The 17,528-nt window shown below is 41.0% G+C and overlaps 1 protein-coding gene across 2 annotated transcripts in view; it reads right to left on the bottom strand.

Annotated features, from left to right (window-relative positions):
- The window catches only part of STARD13 (StAR related lipid transfer domain containing 13), a 222,108-nt gene that overhangs the window by 170,268 nt on the left and 34,312 nt on the right, over positions 1-17,528 (bottom strand). The window contains exon 1 of one of the 2 annotated variants that reach the window (XM_067713428.1): positions 1,934-2,302. The exons of the other annotated variant lie outside the window; for it this stretch is intronic. Coding sequence (XP_067569529.1) covers positions 1,934-2,102 — 169 coding nt within the window. The 5' untranslated portion in view covers positions 2,103-2,302. Of the gene's footprint in view, positions 1-1,933; positions 2,303-17,528 lie in introns of those variants that run through there. 2 annotated transcript variants of the gene reach the window in all.

Raw genomic sequence — 17,528 nt, 5'->3', positions numbered from 1 at the left:
GGAATATATATAAAGTGCTCTGAGCAGTGCGTGATACACTGTTATTCTCTATTACAGTAAACCAACCTACTCATACGGTAAACCCAGTAAAATCATTTTGCTTCTGCTTTCTCAATGTCTTACGACACAATCGTGCATTGTATTATTAACTCATTATTAACAAATAATGAGTTCCTAACCACTGGATTGTTGGAATTCTTTCATGCTTCCCTATGATCCTAACTGTCACTTAATTTTTAGGCATTCATTAGCTTCAAACATTCCATTGCCCAGTATTAAAAAAAGTGAGTATGCTCAAATTTTCTAATTAGGCAAAATGAAACACAGACACAGAATACATTTTCAATGATCATGCATGTGTTCATAACTTCAAGTCCTCGAAGGAAAAACAATCTTCATTCCAGAAAGAATATAATTTTTAATGAAATCAATCATTGCAAATTCATTTAAGGAGATTTACAAAGATATTTCAAACTATTTGTATGCAATGTTTCTAACATAATACACTTCATAAGCATGCTGAGGAACATTCAGAGTGCAGACTACAAATCATCAAATCATCACCAAACATTTATTGAGCCCCTATGTCCATAATGATGATGACGTCTGGTAAAGCACCATTGTCAGAAATCTCTAAAACTAAAATGGAGCTGGTTTTTATTATAAGCCTAGTGTATTTTTAAATCAAGCCACAGGGAAATAATTACTTTTGTTTCTATTCAATCAAGACATGCACACAGAGTTTATGGAATGACATAATATCCTTCCTGAAATCAGACCGGTATGTAGGACCAGTATCCTTCACACATAACCAGTTCCTGAACCTTTAAAAACAAATCCTAATTTCCAAGGAAACAATCTCATCAAATGCTGCTCACTAGAATACATATTGTTCCTTTTGGAAACATTACAATAAGATTTTCATGATTACAAACCCCAACTTCCCCTCTAAAATTCAATATAATCTTAAACTTATTTATTTAAGTGGAAATTGTACCTTTATAATGGCTCTAGAATATCCTGGTCAACTTATGTATCACCAATATAATAATTTAGTTATTTAGAAGTCTGGGAGGGGGTGATTATAAACTTCATAAACTTATTGTACATGTGTAGTATGTGTGTGTGTCTTTTAAATGGGCAACGGAAGTTTCTTAGGAATGTTCACCTTTCTACTTTCTACAAACCTATCCTAAGATAAAGCGCATGTTTTAAACTATTTTTGGAGAATGATGAGTTTTAGTGACTTTTTTCCCCCCGAGAATAAAAAGGAAACGTAACAACTTGTAATCAATATCCTCTCCTCTCTGCCTTATAAAGCTGGTGCTTCTGTCACAAGATTTGCTTTGACATTAGCAGACACTTATCCTTTACCAGAAAAACAGTATCAACAAATCAGTGGCAACGGCTGACATAAACGTACAAATAGGCAGAGAATGTGACACTGGTTGTCAGCCCAAGGCCCTTAAGAATAGAATTTTAACTTTCTCCTGTCACTAAGAGTGTTCTAAAGAATCTAGGCAGGGTGGAAGTTAGTTTCCCACCCTCTCCTAATTAAATAAACAAGTGTCCAAGTTTTAAATGTGACAGAGTGTGTGGAACTTGTCACGTTTAAAAATGAAAAGCTCCTAAAATACATACTGAGGAAACCTGTCTCATTTATTCTGTAGAGACACATAAGTCTTGGAAATTTATGATTCACTGTCCTACCGTGAAGTTTTTTGTGGACTTTATGTTGAGTTATGTGGCAGCTAAGTGCTGTCACTGTTTGCTTGAAACTGCAGCCTTAAGTTATTTCTGAAAGGTATGCGCAGCTTGGCATAGAAATCCGTATGTTGTAAAGTGAAAACAATAATTTTAAAAACTGGGTTAGCATGAAAGAGAGCCAACAGAAATCAGAATTAGCAACAGCCTTCCACTACCGGCGACTCACCTTGTTGAATTTTAGTCACTAGCTGATGGCGTGCTAGAATCCGGCTCATCCTGTAAGGAGAGCGTCTCGCAGTCTGATCAAATCGCAAATACATCTCCTGGCCCTCAGGTGTCATGGCATTTAGATAGTAGCAACCTGAAGCTGGGGTCCTGGGTCCCTGACTGAACATCCCGGCAGATTTTCTTTTGCCCTCAGTCTGCCCTGTGGCTGTTTCCGTCTGCCTTCAGTCTCAGTTACAGAGCGAGGCATACAGCCCAGCAGAGCTCAGCAGACCCAGCGATTTTTAAAAAGAAAAAGGAGTGCCAAAAGCCACAACTCAGAATTCCAACCCCCGGCCTCACGTGACCTCGCAGAGCCAATCAGAGGAAGACAGGAGATGGGACGGTCCACAGTCGGCCCCAAGCCCCGGAGAGAGGCAGGTCCAGCCTCTCTGATCCCCACACAATGCGGGAAGGCAATGTGAGTACTGCCCTGCCTCTGAGCTGACTAAGCCCCGAGAAGCAGCACTCACTGAAAGAGTTCAAAGGAAAAGAGAGAGGGAAGAGGAAAGGCAGCAGAAGAAAAATAAGCCCTGGGCATAGGAAATCAATCTTTCTGGTTGTAAGGGTTAGAGAAAGCACACTCGCCTTCTCCAAGGCAGCTAAAAGATGGATGTGAGAAACAAGTGAAAAACTATTTCAAATAAGCATAAACAGCTTAGGATAAATTACCACCCTTCATTACAAAGAAATAAATAAAGCTCTTCCAGTGAAAAGTGAACTTCAAGTGCTTTAAGGCCCTGAGTAAATACGCTCCAGGCCCCTTCTGCATGGGAAGCTGAGAGCTCTCACAGATGAGACTGGCAGAGGCAAGAGCACACGTGTATTTGTTAAGTATCTACCCCTTTAAATTTTCCACCTCTCCAATTTTTAATCACCCAGAAGTAAAGTACTTTTGAAGTACCTCTCACATTTAAGACACTGCCAGGAATCACTGTAAAGATGCAGATCCATGCAATGCTGATGTTGCCAAGCTGCCTGGGATCAATAGAGAAGTTATGCAAAAACACATAACACAGGCCTTATGTGAAAGGGGCCTCAAGAAAGACACAAGAGCAATATTAGAGGAAGCAATATTATTTTTGACTGGGGTGACGAGAGCAGGCCACACAGAGGAAGAGACATTTGGGTGGGCTTTAAAAAAATGGGTGGGATTCTGACAGGCAGAGACTGAGGAGGGCTTTGCAGGAGGGTCTGTGCCCACATGTGTGGAGATGGGGAACCACAGTGTGTGTTTAAGGAAAACGTGAGTAATTCCACTTGGCCATATCCAAGTATACATATGGGGGTAATTAGCATTTTTCCCCTATTTTTTCTCTTTAACATTGTTTGATGTAAAGAGGAAAAAAGTCCATAGAAAACATGTTATCAAATTCTGAACCTTGGGCTGAGGGAATAAAGTTCTTTGAAAAGAGGCATAAGGCCAAGTTGTTCTTATATTTGGCTGTCTCAAACTGAAACATAGCCTGGCCTGGGATTTGGAATCCTAATAATAAAAAACTTTCAATTGAAAGTTCAACAGGACTTAAATTAGGTCCTCGATTCTTGCTGCTGTGGCTAACGGTGGTCAGTCCTAACATCTTTCCCTGCGGGAACTTTGCAATTCTGAGAAGCAGCTCATTTCGTGTAAATATCTTACTAGGTAAATGAGCACGTTAATAAAGATCCCTAGGGCCTACACTGGAATGTACTCTCTCTCATGGCAATTGTGAGCCTCTTCCGATAATTATGCAAGAGTAAGTAAGGGTCAGGTTTTCAAGTCAGCGTTGATGCAGGAAAGGAAAGGGGTGTTCCTTTTTCATTTTTATTTAGGATTTTATCAGAGTTTTTCTATTCCAGGGGATCTTTTGTGGATGGTGAAAGGGATCTAAGATCTAGCGACTCTGGTATGCCAGAAGCCTGGGCATGAATGGCAGACAGGCTTAGCACTCCACTGCAGTATTAGATGCTTGTGAGGTCCAATCCCCAAGCTCAGATCCAGCACTGGCTGCCATCTGATGGAGATGCTGATGTCAGCCACCTTGTGTACATGCTTTCAGTTTGATAGTCCAGTGTTGGGGATGTCCCTGCCGTAAACACCTGACAGTTATCACTTTTCAGTGGAAGAGTGTAGAAGAAGTGTAGAGAGAGAAAGAAGAGCGGATCATGGGACTTGGGAACTTTGCATATGTGCTGGGAAACCAAGCAAAGGGAAGGAAAAGGCAGGAAATGATATGTAGTTGCTTTTTAGCTGTGGATAACACTTAAAGAAAGACTGACCATTCCCAGTGCCAACCTTGGAGTTTAACACTGACTTGGCTGCATTTTAAAAGTAAATGGAACGATTCTTCCTGAGAAGCACTGCACTGTATCCTGGCCAGGTTACTATTTAAAAAAAAAAAAAAGAAAATTCACCATGCCTCCTTTTTGCATAATAATGAATACATGAACATGTTGAAAGTCCTGAGGTGTTTTGTTCTGAAAACATCAAGATCGTAAATATGTATTCTTTGATATATATAAGCAGATACAACAACATGAAACATAGTATTTCATAGGAGATGGCAATGAAGAACAAGAATTGAATGTAAATTAGGGAGAAAAAAGAAGAATTTGAATTTCCTAATTAAAAGAAAGCTTAGCGTAAAGCCCAATTTTTCTAAAAATCAGTCTGATTTTTAATAAAGGGATCTACGAAGGATCATGTATCAACATCTTTGTCTTCCCTGTGTCATGTCCAACTTATTTTTTATGGTTAAGGTAGTAGTATCTATAAATCCATGCAACTACTCACCGTGGTTTTGCCACTTTGTGTCCAAAATACCATATTTAAAGCAGATAGGTAACATTATTTTCTCATTAGCATCATTATCGCCTTGTTTTATGCTAATGTATTGCTATGAGATCTGAGCCCTTTCAATGAATTGTTTTCATCATTTGGTCCCAGTGTTAGAAGAATCACCACTGGGTGGGCAGTTCTGTTCTGCTTGTTGTAAATGTAAAATCAAGAAACTGCTGACAATCTTCCCTGGGCTGAAATGTCCTCCATGCATCTCGTGGAGAGAGCTCTTGCTCTTGACTGGTGAGTGAGTGAGGACCAAAGGAACCAGAGAGAGGGAGGGAGTGCTGAAAACCCAAGATGCTGGATTTCCTCCATTCCAGTTCCTTCAAAAATGAGAAAAATGGATGGTACTAGTTTTTAGTTTTCAACTACTTTTCCTCTCTCCTAATTTGGTCATCAAGAAGAATCTTCACTCAGACTATTTCAGGGATGGGATAAACAGATGAATATTGGGAGCCAACAAGAACAGTGAACAGGGGGAATGGAAAAGGGAGGGTGGCTGACAGTGCTAAGCACCTACTGAGTGCTAAGCCTTATGCTATTTACATTTCATGCCTTTAATTAATCTCCACGGCAACGCTTTGTGCTATCCTATTTTGTGGAAAAGGAAATTAAGACTCCCAGAGGTGAAGCAATGTCCCAGGTCATATAACAACCAAGTGTAGAGTCTCTGTGTATCTCCGAGCTGATGATATTTTAACTCTTTCCACTGTTACACACGAGGGACAGGGAAGGAAAAACTGTGGCACTAAAAGCGTGCTGGGGAAATTGGATAAGGGAGAAAATTTTCGGAAGAATGTACTGAAAATCATCTTAATCCTATTTAATTGTATGTGATAGCGGGGTGGAAATATAGGTATAGGATGACTAAATTCTTGTGGTGGTTGAGATCGAGGTGTCTTTAGAGTAAGGTACATAGCCCAGAGCCTTTAACTAACCAGTGAGAACCATGGGCCCTCTCTGGAGTAAAAGACCAAGAACTGGAGACCCACCCATCCCTTCCCCAATACTGAAGTGAAGAGGCAGCCTGACCATCTCTTTGCTTAACAACTCCTTTTTTGAAGGGTAGACTGTTTGTCCTCTGCTTTCTGCTCATCCTCAAGGCTAACTCTGTGTACTGCCTGGCCTCCTCTGTGGCATTTCTTCCCAATGCACACACTCCAAATACAGTCAAAACTCCGAAATTTGACCTCTAAACAAAACTTTTGGTATTTAAAAATTTTAAGTCTTTTGATAGATGATCCCAGATTAGCGCTCAATGGAATTTTGTGTACACATGGCAGAAAGCGAGGAGCGCTTTTACAGAAGCCAGGAATGGCTCACTGTGCTTTCATCTGTCTGCTGCTGCTTCTATTCCTTCACACACATTCCAGCCTCCTCGTCAGCCTGTGCAGAGGGAGCCAAGGTAGTTCTGCCAAGTAGGAAAATGTTTGAGATACAAGTGGTCAGTAGAAAAAAAGCAGAACCGATCTGGAGGGCTGCTTTTAAATTACTTGAATCCAAAGGTTGTGGGTTAATGTCAAAGCCTTCCTGTGGGCTCTGAAGCTCATTTTGAGAATCTCTACTAATTGGTTCGCGATGTATGTGCCCCGCTCTTTGTCAATAAACCTTTTCAACATACATACACCACATGCCCAAGGACCAATGCAGGCCAGCCAAAAATACTAACATTCGCAGCCGTGACCAGGACCCTCCACAAAAGGTTTCAGAGTGGATTCTCTTCTGACTCAGTTTCTCCACCTCTAGGCCGTGTCTCCCACTTGGAGTCCAGATCCTACTGCAAAGACTTGTGAGTGGTAATAGATTTTGTTTTTTTGCCTCTCAGCCCTCGCTACTCTCTTTAGTTAACTTCACCTTTGCAGGCCTCTGCGAGCACATTCTCTGCCCTCATTCCATCCCCTGGGGACCATAGCCAACCATCAGCTCCAGTTCCTATGGCCAGCGATCTGGTCTGACTTGTCCTGGGCTCTTTGCCCATACCCATCCATTGCAGCCAAACCAAAATTCTTTCACTTTTATAAGTTGTTTCAAAGATCTGCAACTGTGTGATTTCCTACTCTCTCACCCTGTCAAAACCTATTGCCTTTGGAAACATTTTCATGACTAACGCAAAACCTTTAGTATTAACAGTCATGTTAATACCTGTAAATAGTGGTTACGTGGCACATCAATTAGATTAGCTTGTTACATGCTAATAAGCAATCCATTTGTTCATTGCAACTACTATGGGCATAAAGTTTTTACATCTTGGATTTGAAAAGGATATTAAACATCTTCTAATCCAACCACTCACCTATTATACAAGTCACGGTCAGATCAATTAATGAATGCTTTACCCAACATATGTGAAGGATATTATCTCACTGAGGACTACAAGATGTTTAAGAAAGTTTTTCCTTATAATTTCCATCCATTGGCTCTAATTCTGTCATCTGGAATTAGGACAAATCTATTCCTTCTTCCATATGCCTGTTCTTCAGACATTTTTAGAAGGCCAACCTGTCCCTTATAAGAATCTGCTTTCACATGCTAAACATTCCTTTCCATCAAACCACACATCTTCTAACTAGTCAGCAAACTGACTGCTGTCTTTTGGATCTGCTCCAGTCTGTCAGTATCTCTTTAAAAATATTGCTCCTACCCTAAACTTAGAGCTCTAGATATGGCCAAGCACAGTAGTATATGGCATAGTGTGTGGGTACCTCCTGAACTCAAGGGATTGCACTCTTGCTGATCCAGTCTGAGATAATGAGAGGTTTTATTTTTTTAATCTATATTTACTCTATCATTAATTCAGCATGGTATTAATTTGAATTAAGTAATTGAATGCCTGCACAGCACTGCAGTAAGTATGAAAGATATAATGGTGAATGCGATGTGGTCCTTGCCTCAAGGGACAGTCTGCCAGGGCAAACAGAAAGAAAACTCACCATTACACCAATGTTAAGTGCTGTGTGGGAGGCTATCTCCATCACCTCAGACTGTGTTAGAGTCAGTCTAAGTGGTGTTTCTGTGTCTTCATAAAATCTGTGTTAAATGAGTGTTCTCTATCCTGTACTTAACAAATGAACTTTCAAACTTAAGAACAGGTCTTTAAATTTATTAAGATATTTTTAATTCCTGATTTTCTCCTCCAACTATTTAATTCTGCCTTGTTCTTTAAGGTAGCTAATGAAAATACCTCCATTATAAAAGTATAAAAGAAACAGTTAAGTGTGTTTGGAAAAAGGTAAAGGAAAGGTGGAAACATAAGAAAGCCAAGTTCACAGACATACAAGCCACACAACCCTGTATATTTGCAGGAGGTGGCTGAAAATGTGGCTTAAGATTCCTAACAGACAAGCCAAAAGGGAAAGAAGATCAGTTATGAGATTTAACATATTCATAAGATAAAAACAAAGCAGTGATTCAAGATAAACACACATCACCAGATATTGAGACCCCCAGGGAAAATTTTCCTGGGTCCTCACAAAGAATCAGCATCCTCAGTGATATTGGATATGGTAACAAACCTTAGTCCATGGTTTCTTAACTGATACTTCAGTGTCCGTAATAGTATGATAACAAAGCACTATATAGGAAAATTAATTCTAGGAGGGCACCTCAGAAAACATGGTTTGAGTATGCTAGTCTCTGTGATCTTTTAAACTATGTGTTGAATCGTATCACTTCCCTGATTAAAATACTCCAAGTTTTCTATTGCACCTGGAAAAAAATCCAGACTTCTTACTTGGCCCACGGGGTCCTGCGTGCTCTATTCCCAGCTCACCACTCCCACCTCATCACAGTCTCCCCACTAGCTTTCTCTAGACCTGGCTGCCTTAGCGTCTTCTTTCTATGTGCTACTCCTCAGCCTGGAATGCTCTTCACGGAGCCCTTCCCATAGCTGGCTCCTTCTCAGCTTTCAAGCATCATCTTAAGTCATGCAGTCTCAGATGGGCCATCCTGTTCACTTTACCTAAGCGGAAGCAGCACCCCATGTGTTGGCTCTATAGCACTTTCTAAATTTGTAATTACCTATTTATTTGCTCGTTAACCTATACGTTGCCTTACCTTCCCAGTAGACTGTCGTGTCTGGACCAGGTTTATTTCATGCACATCCTATGTGCCCACCACAAGGCCTGGCACATAGGAGGAAATCAATAGCGGTTGATTGAATAAATGATTGAGTAAAAAATTGAATAAACGATGATCTGAATTTTTCCAAGGATAAAATTTAGAATGTCTAGAGGAGTGAATGCATATATGTTAGGCAATATGCTGTTGCTACAACAACTTGGATTGGATAAGGACTGGACAGCAGATGATTCAAGGTTTTTTCCTCCAAAAGGAGCCTGAAATGCACATACTTTGCTTTGTTGTTTAGGGGCAAAAGTATATGCTTTGAGCATCAAACAGAGGACAATTTAATTTTCACAAGTCCCTTGTGAAAATAGGGAGCCTGGAGGAAATGAGCAACCCTTTCTCCACAGAGAGAGGCTGAAGGGCATAAAAAAATTAATCTATCTTCCTTAGCTTTGAATCAGCCTCAAATTTTTAAGCATGCCTGTTGTGCCTTCAATTAAAAAGTTGAACACCATTGGGCCAAGTGTTCTTCATGGACCCATTCTGCATCTGGGTTATCAACCACCTCTATTTCTTCATGCTCATAAACATCTTTTAATAATTCTTTAAAAAATTTTCCAGGAGATTTAAATTAATTTATTGTCTGGTATTTCTAGAACCTATATATTTTTGCCCTGATCGAAAATACATGTAATTGCTAACTTGGGGTGTTTCTTTTCTTTTTTTTTTAAAGAATTGCTTAGATTATTAGACAGGATCTTTCAGTCCCTTAGGTGGAATTTGTCTGTTCTTAGAGACTTATTAGAGGCTTATCTTCATCTGCATCAGATTTGATTCTATAATCTCCTTCTCTGTCTTGAACAACAGTGAATATATTTTCTTTATGTTGACTCAAATTGTAATTTGGATATGAAAGGGAAACTTGCTCATTAAAGAAATCCTATGATGAATCCTTTGGGAAATTCTTTATTGATGCTCCAAAGTATCTGTTTTGTAAACGTTTGAGACTGCCCATTGAAAGGCACACCATTATTAAGATGGTATGCTGAAACCAGAAGGTTGATAACTGAGATTCCTAAAATATCATCCTGTTACCTCATCACCAATCAATCAGAAGAATGTCCATGAGCTGATCAGGCACCCTGCAACCCTCACTTCTAATGTTGCCTTTAAAAACCCTTCCCTGAAACCTGAACACAAAGGAGGTCAGGTCTTTTGAGCATGACCCACCCATTCTCCTTGATTGGTGCCCTGCAATAAATGCTGTATTTTCACCACAAAAAAAAAAAAAAAAAAAAAGAAAAGAAAAAAAAATTGTACAATGACCTGCTGCCCTGGATCCAGTGTCCATTTTTATATATAATTGCTTCCCACCTGGTGTCATGCAACAGTTATGTACTAAGTAAAGTTTGGTAATAACCATGGCCCACAAACTGAAGAGGAATAAGACTGCAGGATTAATAATGCAATCACACTGTTTATATAGTTAAACCACATATGCCTTCTTGGATAAATTCAGCTCAGTACACTAAGAATATGATAGACTATTTTCCCTCTTTATTCCTAACATAAGACCACTAATCTATATTTTAAAGAACTGAAAGTGGTGCCAGGAGGAGGAATGACATTAGAACACATCCCATACAGAGAGAAGCACTAAGAATTTGAGAAGGTAGCAACATAGCTCTCTAGAGCCCTAGATATGGGTATCAATGGAACTTGGAGGTGATTGGGAAGACAAATTTCAGTGCTTATGGCTGGGCAACAAGAGGAGGGACCTCTTTTAGGTTGGGAAGAATGATTTGACCAAAGGTGCTTCTGGTATAATTAAAATATGATTTTTTTGCTGGTATCTTGTCATAAATAGAAACAAAGCCACTAATTAACTCATGTTACAGCTTCTTTCACCCTTTCATAGTGAAATATTTCTAAGGTATATTTCGTGCTAGGCACCAAATGTACAAAGATGAATAAGACACTGCTCCTCTTCTCAACAGTATGATTTATAATAGGAAAAGTTGAGGGTAGTTACAATTACAGGGCTGCATTACAGGTGCTACAACAGAGGTGCTCAGAGGGTGCCTGTGGGAGCAGAGTAGGGTCAGCTAAATCGGAACAAGAGTAGACTCACACACACAGCAGAAAAAGTAGTGCTGAGGCTGGCGAGATACAGAGCTGGGTGAGATGCAGAGCTGGGAGAGAAGGAGGGAGAGACGATATTGGGGGGGAAATGCTCATGAAGAGAAAAAAAATGCATAAGTAATTTCCTATGCTAGACACCCTTCTCCAGTTATTGAGAGATTAGTATCCCAAATTGCTGCATCATAGAGACTCTCAGATTCTAAGACTCAAGTTGGAAGGACACACCTTTCCATCAATATTCCTCTTGACTCTTGTCCCTTTGTCTCCACCGAAGCTCTAAAGTCAGGGGATACCTCTCTGCTGCGGCTATTTCCTGGAGGTAATAGTCCTTTTAAAAGAAGGACTATGATGGATAATGGTAAAGAACTAAGAGGCAAACTGAATTCAGGAGTTACAGGCTTGGGCAGAAGGAAGAGGGATCTGCCGGGGAAGGCAGCAACAGTATGAAGTCCTGAATCTACCCATCAGATGCTACTCTGGCTTTGGGAAACAAGCTACCCTTTGTCTAATCATCTTTCAAAATTGGTACAATTCTACCTTTTTAAAAAATTAATTTATTTATTTTTGGCTGCAATGGGTCTTCGTTGCTGAGCATGGGCTTTCTCTAGTTGTGGCGAGAGGGGGCTACTCTTCCTTATGGTGCATGGGCTTCTCATTGAAGTGGCTTCTCTTGTTGCGGAGCATGGGGTCTGGGCGCCCGGGCTTCAACAATTCTGGCATGCGGGCTCAGTAGTTGTGGCTCATGGGCTCTAGAGCTCAGGCTCAGTAGTTGTGGCGCACGGGCTTAGTTGCTTCACGGCATGTGGGTACTTCCCGGACCAGGGCTCGAACCAGTGTCCCCTGCATTGGTAGGTGGATTCTTATCCACTACGCTAGGGAAGTCCTGGTACAATTCTACTTTTAAAAGCAAAGCAGGTTTCTAAACCTATATCAATAGTAGCTTCCCTTGAAGTTTCCTTATCCTGGTGCTCCTTTGAATTAAGGGAAGAAAAGGGCATTGCTTGGCTTTTATGCCTGTATGGCCTTTGTATGGCCTTTCTGGGGGTAGGATGGGGTGTATTTTTCTGATAGAGAATATATGTGTGTACACAAATATATAGAGGCTGTCCTGAGCTTTCTCATGTTATTATTTCTCCAGAGCTTGATGTTTAACAAAGCACACAGTCGCCTCTGGCCAACCTCTGAGAGCACATCGTAATAACACTGTGTCTTATGACACAAACCTGTTTAAACAGACCGAGTACAACAGAGATAGCCGGGCGTGGCTACCTTCTCCTTATGCCGCTCCACCAAGATGACTCAGCACTAATCAATCACAGGAAAATACTAAGCACCAAAAATTTGTTTGCTGCACAGAAGGCCTGAACATATCAAAAGCTACTCTCAATATTTGATTAACTTAAAATACCCTCTTTCATTCCCTGACTTTGGGCGTCTCAAGGGCTGTCCTTGGCCTTGGCTTGTTTCTCAGTACTTTTTACCTTAGAAAATCTAGTCCCGCGGCATTCTGTTAATCAGTGTACTGTTGCAAATCAAAAATGTAGGACAGGGGCTTCCCTGGTGGCGCAGTGGTTGAGAATCCGCCTGCTGATGCAGGGGACACGGGTTTGTGCCCTGGTCCGGAAAGATCCCACGTGCCGCGGAGCGGCTGGGCCCGTGAGCCATGGCCGCTGAGCCTGCGCGTCCGGAGCCTGTGCTCCGTAACGGGAGGGGCCACAACAGTGAGAAGCCCGCGTACCGCCAAGAAAAAAAAAAAAAAAAAAAAACATGTAGGGTACATTGGGCCTTCCCTGGTGGCGCAGTGGTTGAGAGTCCGCCTGCTGATGCAGGGGACACGGGTTTGTGCCCTGGTCCGGGAAGATCCCACATGCCACGGAGCGGCTAGGCCCGTGAGCCATGGCCGCTGAGCCTGCGCGTCCGGAGCCTGTGCTCCGTAACGGGAGGGGCCATAACAGTGAGAGGCCCGCGTACCGCCAAGAAAAAAAAAAAATGTAGGGTACATTGGGGCTTACCTGGTGGCGCAGTGGTTGAGAGTCCTCCTGCTAATGCAGAGGACACGGGTTCGTGCCCTGGTCCGGGAAAATCCCACATGCCGCGGAGCAACTAGGCCCTGAGTCATGGCCGCTGCGCCTGCGCGTCTGGAGCTTGTGCTCCGCAACAAGAGAGGCCGCGACAGTGAGAGGCCCGCGCACCAAAATGAAGAGTGGCCCCCGCTTGCGACAACTAGAGAAAGCCCTGGTACAGAAACGAAGACCCAACACGGCCAAAAATAAATAAATAAATTTATATTTAAAAAAAAATGTAGGGCACAAAATGGTGTGGTATATACTACGATTACAATTAAAAAAAATTTTTTTTAATGCATAGTACGAAAAGGTTAGAAGGAAACACACCAAAAAAATAATTATGACCATTTTTAGGATGGTAGAATTATGGATGATTTCTTTTAAATTTCCATTTTCCAAATATTCTATCACATGACTAATTATATTGCTTTTATAATAAGGGGATCAAGCCTAACCAACGATTCACGTCAGGAGGTGTGGAGAAGAAGCCTCAGACTTAACCTTACTTCCAGCTGCCTCTGTGTCTCACAGATGGCAGACATAGACAAGAAAAATCTGCATACTGTCTAACATGGCCTGAACTTCCTCAGTGACTCCCACAGTATTAGGCAAAACCTCAGTGTTCAAAAGAGAAAGAGAACAAGAGAGAAAACAAACAAAAAAATCTATGATTTCCTTTTCAAAATGTCTCTCACATCCATTCCTTCTTGTGTTATTGCCTCCACCATGTAGGGACCAGCCCTCTTGCCTAGACGATTCTGACAGTCCAACTTGTGTCCCTGTCTAACCCTGCCTCCTGAATACCATCTATCCTGAACACCACAGAACGTTTAGCTTCTCAGGATACCACTTTCATCATATTTCTCTCCTGTTGCAAAGCACCAAATAGCATCCCAGCTCTACCACTTACTGACTGTTTTAGTCTCTTAAGGTTTCCCTTTCCTCATGTAGATGGGTTTATATGTATATATATTACTTATCTTGTATACACATAAGGGAAGCAAGTATATATGATTATCAGTTCATCTGAACCAAGAAAAACTCGTTGAAAAAGGATTTTGTATCATACTTCTTGAATGTTGCCTTTTGGGCAAGATTCAATAGGAGTGCTAAGAACTACCAACTGCACAGACCGAATCTTTAGGTATAGGAAACTATCTTTTCAGCTTTTTTTTTTTTTTTTTTTTTTGCGGTACGCGGGCCTCTCACTGTTGTGGCCTCTCCCGTTGCAGAGCACAGGCTCCGGACACACAGGAGCAGCGGACATGGCTCACGGGCCCAGCCGCTCTGCGGCATGTGGGATCTTCCCAGACCAGGGCACGAACCCGTGTCCCCTGCATCGGCAGGCGGACTCTCAACCACTGCGCCACCAGGGAAGCCCTCTTTTCAGCTATTTTAAAACCTGAGAGAAATAACATAAAATATCCTTACAGTTATTTACCAAGAGCTGATATTTACTTCAGCTTTAGAGATATACATAAGCATATTAAAGTTCTCACTTCCCCAACAACAAGCAAAATCCATTTAAATAATATAGTGGTGACACTAGGAAGCAGTCGGATAAAATGGTCTATGCACTTTTATCCAAATACTTCCCGAAAACTTACTCAGAAGGGCTATTTTTACTAGTGTACTTAAAATTCTAGCTTAGAAAGAAATTATTAAAGACAATATCCTTTTCTGAGAGTAGAGGAAGAGAAAATGATTTTAAAGTTAAAAAGCAAAACAAAACAAAACAAACTTGGCCTATAATTTCTCAACTCTGGACTCAGAAGGTCCCTTGGGGTCCACAATCAGGGTTTGGAAGTCATTCTGTGGTTCTCTTGAACTTTGCACCAAGCCAGCCCCTCCATACTGTACTTTTATCCTCCTGCTCTAAGTAATTAGGTGAATGGGCCCAAGCATTTGGAATCAATTTTATTCATGAACTATTTTTTGAGCTCCTGCTCTGTGCCAGGCAACGTTCTTAGTGCTGGGAATGCATCAATGATTAAGACAGACAGTGATCTCTGTCCTAATGAAGCTAATGTGGTAACCAACAAATACAATAGCATGGGTATATTTCCTTATGATCTGTGAGTCTCCAAAACTGACGCTGTTTGCAAAATGTTGTGCATATTTTCACCTTTTTAGAGCATAGGTCTTTGGATTTCATCAGATTTTCAAAAGATGATGTAACTATCAAAATATTTTTTAAGTGGCTCTAAAATATAGTTCTAGAACACTTAGAACTGTGGCTTTGGAGTCAAGTCAGCTTGTATTCATAGTCAGGCTCTGCTACTTATTTACTACATGGGCTTGGACAAATACAAATTAGCTCAATTTTCTGCATCTAAGTTTTCTCATCTGTAAAACTGAGGTTAGGCCTCATAAGGCTCTTGTAAGGGTTAAGTTAGATTGTGGATGTGAAGCGCTTGGCGCACTGTGAGATTAGCATCCCCCCACCCCCTTGCCCTTATTTTACAGGTTTTGACCCAAAATATGAGTGAGAAATTTGAAGCAGGTTCAAAGTACAAAGATAGAATAAGTTGCCTCTGATAGCTAGGAGGTCCTCATGCTTAGAGGATCTCAGTTTCAGTGTGATCAGCCACATTGGAAATGTCACAGGGTAGCGAGGAAGGTCCAAACTAAGAGTTTATGATTCTATGAAATCACCGACATTATATGTATCAAACGGGTGGAGGCCTAGACTTTTCTTTGGAGAGGATTTTATGACCCATTATACAGCCAAATTTTGTTCTTTGATTCCATGAGTAGAATAAATGCTTATTGTAAGCTATATAATGATATTTGGAACAATTCTCTTAGTATAACTCAGAGGCACAATACTCATGATTATAATTAAATTGCCTTCCATTTGTTCAGAATTGTATAATTTTTAAAGATTTTGGATTATAAATTTAGGCTCTTTGTTTCACTTGATGATGGCAACAGTCCTTTAAGACAATCCTTTGAAAAGACCTGTCAGGCCTGGCTTGGTTTTTCCCCCAGTTGCTCTTGCAGCCTCAATAGTCACATCCTCCTTCTTGCTCTGTGTTCCCGGGACACTGGCCTTCCTTCCAAGGCAATGGAACACGCAGTTCCCTCTTCTTGGGCTATAACACCAGTTACCCCCAGTGTGGCATAAGCCACCACTGCTCAACACTCCTTCCCTCAAGGACACTTTTCCTGTTGCCCTATGTAGCACATGTACTTCTCCCTTGTAGCTTCTGACATAGTTGCATTATAATATTTGGGGGGGGAGATTATTTGATTAATATCTGTCTATGCCCCTAGTCTGTACATTCTTTGAAGGCAGGAACTATGTGTATTTCTGCTCATTATTGTATCACAGCACTTAGCCTAGTGCCTGGCCCACAGGAGTAGATAATAAATTTTGGTAGAATGGAATGCTGGATGAAAGGCACATACACAAATGGTATTTTCACACTGTATGTGAGAAAATGAAGTGATCTTCAGAAGAGGATCTGACTACTCAGTGAGGATGAAGCCTGGGGACCTGGTGACTTGACTGTTACTTTATCCCTCCTCCCCCACACCATATCTTTTCTCTCTCTCCTCTTCTGGACTGGACTCTGTTCTAACTAAATATGTCTAGTATACCTTTTACTTCAGTATGTGAAGTCTTGGTTTAAAATCAGGACTAACCTATGAAAACCCAAAGCTGCTGATATATGTCAAATGTCACTCCCAGTCAAATTCTTCTGCAGGGAATTTCCACCTTGAGTTTCTTTTTCTTAGAAAACCTGGACTCACCCATTTATTTTAAAATTGTTCTCAGAATCACAGCCCTTCTTTCATTCCAAGCAGAGCGCATGCTCAGGAAGCCTTCTCATGTAGTAACTGGGGCAGAATTAGTGGAGGAAAGATTGATACAAGCCACAAAGCAACATTAAGCCAAAGGAGAGTCATTGTGCTGCCCTGTGACAGTAAAGTTAGAGAAAAGATGACACAGATGCACACCTGCCTGGAGGAAGAGCAAAAGAGGAAAATAATGGTGACACTTGTCACACTACCTAGCAGTGACGACATTCAATATGCCTGACGCTATACTAAGAGGCTCTTTAAGGGAAGAACTAACTCTAAAGTTGAGCGTAAATAAATACAGAATTTAGGCTAATTCGCCTTCACACCTAGCTGACATGATAGTTCACATTTTTTAACACTATGGGCCAGGCACCATTTTAAGTGCTTTACATGCTGTATCTCATCTAATTCTCAAAACAACCCTATGAGGTAGTATTTTTTCCTAATTTTACAGATGAAAAAACTAACCATCTATCTTGCTGCCTCCCGACTCTTCTAGCTCTAGTTTTTCACATACCTAGTTGCCAGAGTTACCTTCTAAAGTATAGTTCTGATATATTATTCTTTCTACAGTATAGTTCTGACATATTATTTATAAACATCAAGAGGTCTCCCACTCATAAAAGGATGAAATCCAAATTCTTCAGTCTGGCATT

Source organism: Pseudorca crassidens, chromosome 18, assembly GCF_039906515.1.
Source record: "Pseudorca crassidens isolate mPseCra1 chromosome 18, mPseCra1.hap1, whole genome shotgun sequence".
NCBI lineage: Eukaryota > Metazoa > Chordata > Mammalia > Artiodactyla > Delphinidae > Pseudorca > Pseudorca crassidens.
Note: the sequence above shows the minus strand (reverse complement) of the source record. Positions and strands in the feature narration are given on the sequence as shown.